This window comes from Lynx rufus, unplaced genomic scaffold (assembly GCF_022079265.1).
Source record: "Lynx rufus isolate CCGP_SWC_20201006 ecotype Redwood Valley unplaced genomic scaffold, mLynRuf1.p SCAF_2, whole genome shotgun sequence".
Taxonomy (NCBI): Eukaryota; Metazoa; Chordata; class Mammalia; order Carnivora; family Felidae; genus Lynx; species Lynx rufus.
Genome location: NW_025814834.1, coordinates 214182394 through 214191922, shown reverse-complemented (window position 1 = coordinate 214191922; position 9529 = coordinate 214182394). Strand labels below are relative to the sequence as shown.

Here is a 9529-nt window from a genome sequence, read left to right as displayed (position 1 = left end):
GCCCAGAGGTCTCTTTGGAAGTGGTCCCTCCACCGTCATGTGACGCGGGCCCTCGCCCCACCCGTCTGCAGCCACTCCCTGTCTCGGTCCCAAGCTCGAGAGGGCCACGTGACACTGTCGGGGCCAGTCACGTGAGGCGCGGATTCTGGGTGGGAGGGGGTCGGTGGAGGGTTCCGGAGTGGCAGTGAAGGAGGGAGATGGCGGGGTGCAGGGGGTCCCTGTGCTGCTGCTGCAGGTGGTGCTGCTGCTGCGGTGAGCGGGAGACCCGCACCCCCGAGGAGCTGGTAAGGAGCAGGCGGAGCCCGCCTGGGGAGGGGGCGGTTGCCAAGGGATGGCGAGAGGCGTTGCCGGGGGGTGGGGCCGAGCCGCGCTGGGGCCTCAGGTGGCAGCGGGTGGGGTCTGGGGACTGCATCCTAAGCTCTCGAAGCATCTGCCGGGCTTCACGTGCCCAAGTCTGGGGTCTTTTCTCATAACCCCTCCCTGGAATCTGAGGGAATATCCAGGCCCGCTCCAGTTAATCCCCTCCGTGTTTTCTTTTATTTCCATGTGAAAAGAGTTTTGAATGAAACCAGCGTTTTCGGAATGAGCCCCTTCCCTGGACTTTGTGCTTATCATGCAGCTGGCTTGGTTTCCCCAGCCCTTTCTCACCGTATCCCTCACCTTTTCTGGGTCATTGATAATCCAGCTTCCCTCTGCAAAGCACCCTGGGAAGACTTGAGTTGCTGTGTCCCAGAGTTGACAGGTCCCTTCTGTTTTCAGATTCACCACACTGTCAGATGGAACCTGATTTTTCCCCCCTTTAGCTGGCAAGGGACATCTTTGAGGTGTCCTGAAATCGTTATTTGAAGAACACATCAGTAGAAACAAAGAGCTGAGCTGGATGACCGTAGATTGCCACCCACAACACCCCCCATCCCAAAAGTGTTTTTTTTTTTTTTTTTGAGGTCTTGTTCCCATTTGATAATAGTTCGAGACGATGTGGAAATTAGCAACAAATTTCCATAAATACTTCTGTCTCTTTTTACTTTTAACCGTTAAAAGAGTCTTGCTTTTGTGGATCTGTTTTTCTAGACCATCCTTGGAGAAACACAGGAGGAGGAGGATGAGATCCTTCCAAGGAAAGACTATGAGGTGAGATTCTTAGATGCTGTCTTGGGTAACAAAAGCAGTGAGTGACCTGGTCACTTCCGACCGAAACATTAGGATTTCAGTGAGAGATGCTCTTTGTCTCTCCCAGGGAGTGAATGGGTAAGAAGAGGTCATGTGTCTCTCTCTCGAGAAACGAGCTGTTTAACAAGCCCTTTTCTCACCATGACCCCAAAACAGGGTCTGGGTATGTCTCCATGCATTCACAGGTCTATGGTACCTTAACCTGGATAGAATATGTTTGCTGTTAAACTATTTCCTCTTATAGCTAGAGACCCAGAGTCAAAGCCACTGATAGTGTGTGTTCATAACAGGTGTGGGACAGGAGTGTGTGCTTCTCTTCGGAGAGAACTTTGTTTTCAGATAGATGATTGTTTCCTGCCCAAGGAACTTTTTTCTGAAGTGCTCTTAATTATAGTCCTTGTTTCAACTATGGGATTTTTAGTGTGTGTGTGTGTGTGTGTGTGTGTGTGTGTGTGTGTGTGTGTGTTTAGTAAGGCCAGTGCTGCTGGAGTAAAACCAAACAAATACACCTCTTTATCATTTAATCCGTTTACAATAATGTGTCTGTGATTTTTGAAATAACAAAAACAAGCCTTGGTTGTGATGGAGAATTCTAGAACTGTTTACAAAAAGAAGCTAGAGAAAAACCCATAACCCTGTTCATTAAAAGATGACCATTAACCTGACTGAATGTCCTTTTCCATGTTCCCATTCCTGCTTTTTTTAAGTAACAAGTGTGATTTTTACTACATGTCCTATTTTAACATGTTTTCCCCCAACTTGAAAACAACTTTCGTATTGCTAAGTACTTTCCTACAGTATCTTTTTAAATAGACAAGTATTTTTTTATTATGCCACAATTTATTTAATTTGATTTTTTTATAGGATGAACTGTATAGTCTTGACTATCCTTTCTTGTTCATTTTTAATCGCTTCCTTAAGCAATTCTAAGAAGTGTAATTAATCATGCATGTATAACGCTTTTTAAAAATGTCACATAGGGGCACCTGGGTGGCTCAGTCGGTTAAGTGTCCGGCTTCGGCTCAGGTCATGATCTCACAATTTGTGAGTTCGAGCCCTGAGTCAGGCTCTGTGCTGACAGCTCAGGGCCTGGAGTCTGCTTCAGATTCTGTGTCTCCCTCGCTCTCTGCCCCTCCCCCACTCATGCTCTGTCTCTCTCTCTCTCTCTCTCAAAAATAAATAAACATTAAAAAAAAATTTTTTTTTAAATGTCACATAGACTAAAAGTTCAATATTTTAGGGCACTAACAGACTAGTTTTCTTTTTAACATTTTATCTTTTGCTGTAGAATTTAGTACAGCTAATAGGATTTATTAGTATAACATGGAATTTCAAAAAAACCTTTCATTATAGAGAATTTCAAACATAGAGAAAAATGGACAGGATAGTATATTGAAATCCCTTGTACTCATCATACAGTTTCAGCATTCAACTCCTGCCCAACCTTGTTTCATCTGGCTCCCATCCTCTTCCCCTTCCCTTATTATTTTGGAGAAAATTCTACCCATCACGTTATTTCACCCATAAATAATTCAACATGCATCTGTAGAGGATAAGGTTTTTGTTTTTCTTTTAATGTTTATTTACTTTTGAGAGAGAGGGAGAGAGGTGCAGAGTATGAGCGGGGAGGAGCAGAGAGAAAGGGAGACACAGAACCTGAAGCAGGCTCCAGGCTCCAAGCTGTCAGCACAGAGCCCAACACGGGGTTCAAACTAACAAACTGGGAGAACATGACCTGAGCCAAAGTAGGACATTTAACCTACTGAGCCACTCAGGCGCCCCAGGGAATTTTTTTTAGCAAAACAGGATACCATGTTCATACCTAAGAATTTAACAATAATGCCTTGATATTAAATGTCCAGTGTTCAAATTTCTCAGTTGTCTGATAAATGTCATATAATTTTTTAATAGTTTGTTTGAACCCAGTTCCAAATAAGGTCCTCACATTGCATTTGTTTGATTATCTTTTAAGGTTTTTTTAAACTTTTTTTTTTTTTTTAAGTAATCTCTACTCCCAGTGTGGGGCTCAAACTTGCAACCCCAAGGTCAAGAGTCACAAGCCCACCAGGTGCCCTCCTTCTAAATTTTTTTTAATCTGTAGGTCTCTCCTTCATCTTTTTCTTCCCTTGCAGTTGACAGAATAATTTTAGGACTCTGGCATTTCCCAGTTGCACCACCGTGGTATATGCTACACTGACGGGAATGCTTTTCATGAATCAAAATAAAAAAGCACAGTATCTACTGTGCACACAGCTACTGATGTGTTTTCCCATATTTCTAAAATATTTGTGTCCGTGCACACTGTTGAGAGGTTTGCAACAATTAGTATAAGAAGCCCCATATTGTGCTGTCACCTTACATTCCCTCACTGAGCCCAGTGATGTTACCCTGAATGTGTGACCATGACTGGAACTTTCTGGCAGCTTTCATCTACCCCCTGGAACTCACCATGGTTTCTCTGCTCCATTGATCCCGCTATTCCCAAGCCTCCTTCTCTCCTTTTACTAAATTGCACTTACGTTTGTAATGCATTTACTTTCACCTGATATGCATATTTATGTAAATGGTATGGGTTAATGTTCTTTCATGTGAGTCATTAATATTTCTCCATTAACTATCTTCAAGGATGAGCTTCTTGAGAACATTTGCCTTGCATAAGAGCAAATTTAGCTGGACGCTTAATCAGAAAAGTCTGCTCAGATTTTATTAGGGATCAACTAGAAAACCCTTCTTTTGAAAATCTTTCTAAAATGTGCTCCTTCTCATTCCTGCCTCACTAAGAGTTCATTACACCTACTTGACTAATTTCTTTGTAAGTTGGGGGTCTTATAAGATGTTAGGATTGCTGTTTTGACATCCTGTCTCGTTCTGGATGGTTCATCTGTGGGATGAGTCTGTTAACAGACAGTGATGTTTCATGCTGGTCACAGACCCTCTATTGCTGTTCTGAATTAGGGAAAGGCACCCCTCAGAGCAGAGGATTTAGAATAAAAGGCCTCTCCCTCTGGGCCACAGCAGCTCCTCTAGCTCAAGACCCATTGAAAGTGCTTCTTGTTGGTGGAACGTGGGCTGCCTTTCAGCCCCACTTGCCCTCTTCCCCCGCTCCCCCCCACCGTGGCTGTATACCATTTTGCTCATAACCTTGGGCAGCAGGACACCTAATACATATTTTATTTAAAAAAAAAAAAAAAAAGTTGAGGCGCCTGGGTGGCTTAGTCAGTTAAGCATCCGACTTCAGCTCAGGCCATGATCTCACGGTTCGTGAGTTCGAGCCCCACATCGGGCTCTCTGCTGTCAGCACAGAGCCCACTTCCGATCCTCTGTCCCCCTCTCTCTATGCCCTCCCCTGTTCACGTGCACACGTGTACTATCTCTCTCTCTCTCTCTCAAAAATGTAAACGTTAACATTTATTTTAAGTTGTTAGCCCCCCACCCCCGACCCAAGAGCAGAATACAGCAGAAATCAAAGGAAGTTCGTTGTCACAAAAGAGAAGTAAACGATATCTCGTTTTAATGAATAAATTATCTAGTCCATTGGTACATACTTAACAAAGTGTCAAACTCAATTTAAAAAAAAGAAAAGATCGATGTCCTGGTGTTAGAATTGTTTTCAAAATGTCGCTTTTAACAGTTTTATTGAACTTATAACTCACAGTCTATACAGTTTATCCATCTAAAGTATATGATGGAGTGGTTTTTGTAGTATATTCACCGAATTGTGCCACCATCACCAGATCACTTTTAGAACATTTTCGTCACCCCAACAGGGAACCCTGTACCCATTATTGGTCACTGCTCACTCCCCTTGACCTTGACCCTAACCCTAAACAACCACTAGTCTACTTTCTGTCTCTAGAGATTTACCTGTTCTGGACATCTTAAAAACCTCTTAAATGTTTATGAAGCCGTAGCATTATTAAACAAACCATCAAGCACATAATTGGCTGGCAATTTCTCTATATGTTTGGTATGAAGGACATTTGTATTTTTCAACATTTTTTTCCCTGTTTGTTCCTGGAATGTGATATCACCTTAACGTTTTTTTTTTTTTTAAATGTACATATATATTTATATGTGTGTATATAAAACACATATAAATATGTATGTATTACGTGCACATACTCTATATCCCACCCCTTGCACAGTAAAAAAATCTACATATAACTTTTTGACTCTCCAAAACTTTCTACTAATAGCCTACTGTTGGCCTTACTGATAACATAAAGTCAGTTAACACATAATTTGTATGTAACATGTATCATATGCTGTATTCTTAGAATAGAGTAAGTTAGAGAAAAGAAAACGTTAAGAAAAAAGAGAAAATACATTTACAGTACTGTACTGTATTTTTTGAAAACAATCCGTGTACAAGTGTACTTGCTCAGTGCAAATCAGTGTTACAGGGTCAACTGTATTACACGTATAGTATGTTATATATATGTAATCACTAAATACATACATATCCTCATCATTCACAGATGAGTCCATTTCCTGGCAGAAGTATTTTTTACCGACTGCGGAATTTTGTTTCGTAATCAGAAAAAAAAAAACGTCTTTTTTAAATATAAAAAGTACATGTGAGAATTTCAGACAACACCCAGATGTGAACAGCCACCTCAGAGATATGCATGGTTAACAGTTTTCCCAGGGGTGCTTGGGTGGCTCAGTCGGTTAAGCAGCCCACTTGATTTCACCTTAGGTCATGATCTCACAGTTCATGCGTTCAAGCCCCACATCAGGCTCTGTGCTGACAGTGTGGAGTTTGCTTGGGAGTCTGTCTCTCTCCCTCTGTCTCTACCCCTTTCTGCCTCTCTCTCTCTCTCTCTCTCTCTCTCTCTCTCTCTCAAAAAATAAATAAGCTTTAAAAAAATTTTTTTAAAAGTTTTCCCAGATGTCTGGCATTATCTGCTGACATTCAAATAATCTTAATTTTGTGTCATCAAAACAGGATCATATTATACATTTCATTCTGCATCTGGCTCTGTTTGTGTACTTTGCATTTTCTTTTACTTAATAATTTCTATACGTTTTCCACATCCGTCTGTGAAGACCTGTCATAATTATTGTTATGTAGTCTTCCATATTTGGATGTTTGATCATCGATTTACTAAGTTGCCTGTCGATGCCCCAGGACCCTTTTAAAAAAGGGATTTGGACTTTGGGGATACATATGGATGGAATAAATTGTCACGTGTCACACCTGTGTTTGGCTGACTGCTGACTCTTGTGTGGGAGTGTGGCTACCGGGCCAGCGTCCAGCTTGTTCGCCAGCCTATGTGTAGGTAGCAACAGGTTTAGGAAGGAGAGAACACACAACACATCATTTCCTTTGTTGCCAGACTGCTGCTTCTCTTACAAAACATAGAAGAAATAAAATTAGTTCCTTTGAGTTGTTTCTCAAGATGTCTCTGGCACACACACAGATTTGTTGCAGAATAGCCGTGTTGCAGAATAGCTCAGTTTAAGGAACACTGCTGTCGATGCAGTTTTAGGAGCTGTGCTGAATCTGTGCCTCTTCCCAACATAAACTGAAAGTTGCTTTTTAAAATACCTTCCACATTGGTTCGTCTCGTGACTAACCTCTTTCTCATGGAAGCTGACTACTGAAGAGACTTGTAATTAACTGATTCTCTAAATGAATTTGGTTCTGGGGGTGCCTGGGTGGCGCAGTCGGTTAAGCGTCCGACTTCAGCCAGGTCACGATCTCGCGCTCCGGGAGTTCGAGCCCCGCGTCAGGCTCTGGGCTGATGGCTCAGAGCCTGGAGCCTGTTTCCGATTCTGTGTCTCCCTCTCTCTCTGCCCCTCCCCCGTTCATGCTCCGTCTCTCTCTGTCCCAAAAATAAATAAACGTTGAAAAAAAAAAAATTTAAATGAATTTGGTTCTGGTTAGTTGATGTAGTGGGATAAGTTGGGTAACACTGATAGCCAGAGGTCTTTTCATGTTTCGCAGAAGCAGGATGTTTAAAGGTAGGTAATCGAACGCTTTTCCCACAGCAGGAGTCTGTAGCCGTGCTGCTGGAACGTTCGTGCACGTCCAGCACCAATTCTGATGTGACAGATCAAAGGTGTGAGATGCTGCACTTCTAACCAGCTCGTCCCCCCCCCACCCCCCCAGTGCTACAGGCCCACTGTCCTACCCCGTCCACACTTGGAGTAGCAGGAACCTAGAGCTTTATTTTCCAGGTTTCGGTAATTGTTCCTGTCTTGTGACTTTTTTTTTACTCCCGTTTGTCTTTCAGAGTTTGGATTATGATCGCTGTATCAATGACCCTTACCTGGAAGTTTTGGAGACCATGGACAATAAGGTGAATCCCTTATTGATTTCTTGGGACTGGAGAGATCTCACAGTAGCTTCTTTTTCCCATCTAAATGCCCCTGTGAATAGCCTTACTCCGGTGGCTTTTAGCCCCTTTCGTGAGATATCTGCATTTACTCCTGAAACCTTCACCCTGTCAACCACAGTACCCACACCAGTGTACCTGGCCCAGCCTCTTACAGTATATCCTTCTGGCCTTGTAAAGCACCTGCTGTAGCAGACGCCATTACCGTGCTTGCTGTCCCTGTGGAATCTAGCCTGACCCTGATTGGCCAAGATGTGTTCCTTCCTTGCTGCCAACAAAGCCGTATAATGAACTGAGCTTGTCTTTCTCTGTGTGAACAGAAAGGTCGCAGGTATGAGGCGGTGAAGTGGATGATGGTGTTTGCCATTGGAGTCTGCACTGGGCTGGTGAGCAGGCGGGGGCGTGGGGGCGTGGGGACGTGGTGGGCCAGAGGGGTGGCAGAGGTCAGGGGGCAAGTCATTTGTCATGATAACAGAGACCACCTTTTCTGTTTTTCTCCCCCGCCCCCAAATAATGATCCTGACACCGTTTTCATGTCTTGTTTTTCTCTTTATGAAAGTGAACCAGACATCACTGGTACTCTTTAAAGCACTCAAAGGCTTGGTTAGGACCAAGCTGTCGTAACATGGCATTGTCCCGTCAGGTAGACATAGTGGGGAGAGTACTGAGTGGAATCTGAGGTCACTCTGTAGGGAAAAAGCAAAGTAGTGGAACAAAACCGACCGTCATACCCTTTCCTTTAGTATGGCGTGCCCATAAGCAGGACACCGTAGACCTCAGTGAATTTATTGTCCTGGGCTGCTTCCCTGCACGTGGCTTGTTTTATCTAGAAGGTAGAGCTGGTGGCTGTGGGTGGAGGAACACGCCTGAATACACTGGGGCCTGGGGTCGGCTTGCTCGTACGTGAATCACAGACCAGAAAAGGTTATGAAACACTGCCAAACTTGAGTAGTAGCACAAGGCCTGGAATCCTAACTGCTGACCTAACCACACTTAAAGCTGGGGAAGAGAAACTGGAAAAGTCAGCAGACAGTCAAAATGAGATGTCAGATATGATTTGCCATCAGTACAGTGTTAGAATAGGCAGTCTTCCTCCATCAGGGCTGCTATAATAAAAACACCGACTTGCAGGGACTTAAACGACAGGTGTTTATATCTCACGGTCCTGGAAGCCAGGAAGTTCAAGATCAGTGGTACCAACAGATCTGTGTCCTGGGCTTCCTGGCTCCTGGCTGTGTCCTCACAGGGCAGAAGGGGGCAAGAGCTCTGTGGGGTCTTTTATAAGGCTACTAACCTTATTCATGAGGGCTCCATGCTCAGGACTTACTTAAACCACCCAAAAGGCCCCATCTCCTAAGGTCGTCACAATGGGGGTTAGAATTTCACCAGATGAATTTGGGGGGGGAGGGGGAGGATGCAAACGTTCAGTCCAGGACTGGGGTTATAAGTATTCCTAAGCAGCAGCCTGTTTATGTCTCTGGAATGACTACAAGTCTCACCTTGACTCTGTACGATATACCCATAAAATGCAAACGTGTGTTTAATGTAACGTAGCCACAAAGGCTATGACCAATTTTTATTTTTCTGGCGCTTGTCAAATTTATACTGTAGTAGATTCAGAGGCCAAGGACCATCTTACTAGTTAAGACAGACGGCACTCAGAAGGCCTCTTTAGTGACATTCTGATGGATGCCGATGTGGGGGGAATTTGGGTTGACCGAATTGTTTTACTGAAATTTTAGAGTGTCTACTTTGTTGTGTATGTTTCTGGTTGCAAATTTCCCGGCAATAAGCATCTACATGTTTAGTCTTTCTGCTACTTTCATATCAAGCTCCTTTGAGCTGCCATTTATCGGTACCAGCAACTATACCGCGTACCTTCGTGTTATTGGAAGGCAGACTTGCCTTTATAGCCTAGCAACCAGCTCTTGTTACTGCTTGGCTCTCTTATCCTTAGATCTGTCACGGTATCTGCTGCAGTACTTGAAAGCCTCCAGGCATTGGCTTGAGGGAAGGCC

General features: G+C 43.7%; 1 protein-coding gene across 4 annotated transcripts in view; it reads left to right on the top strand.

Annotated features, from left to right (window-relative positions):
- Window positions 1–192: 192 nt before the first annotated feature.
- The window catches only part of CLCN6 (chloride voltage-gated channel 6), a 33268-nt gene continuing 23931 nt past the window's right edge, over window positions 193–9529 (top strand). For all 4 annotated transcript variants that reach the window (XR_006962661.1, XM_047083066.1, XM_047083067.1 and 1 more), the window contains exons 1-4: window positions 193–284; window positions 1072–1131; window positions 7410–7475; window positions 7832–7897. Coding sequence is in view for 3 of the 4 variants with exons in the window: in XM_047083066.1 (XP_046939022.1) it covers window positions 198–284; window positions 1072–1131; window positions 7410–7475; window positions 7832–7897 (279 nt within the window). In the remaining variant the exon portion in view is untranslated. The remainder of the gene's footprint in view (window positions 285–1071; window positions 1132–7409; window positions 7476–7831; window positions 7898–9529) is intronic.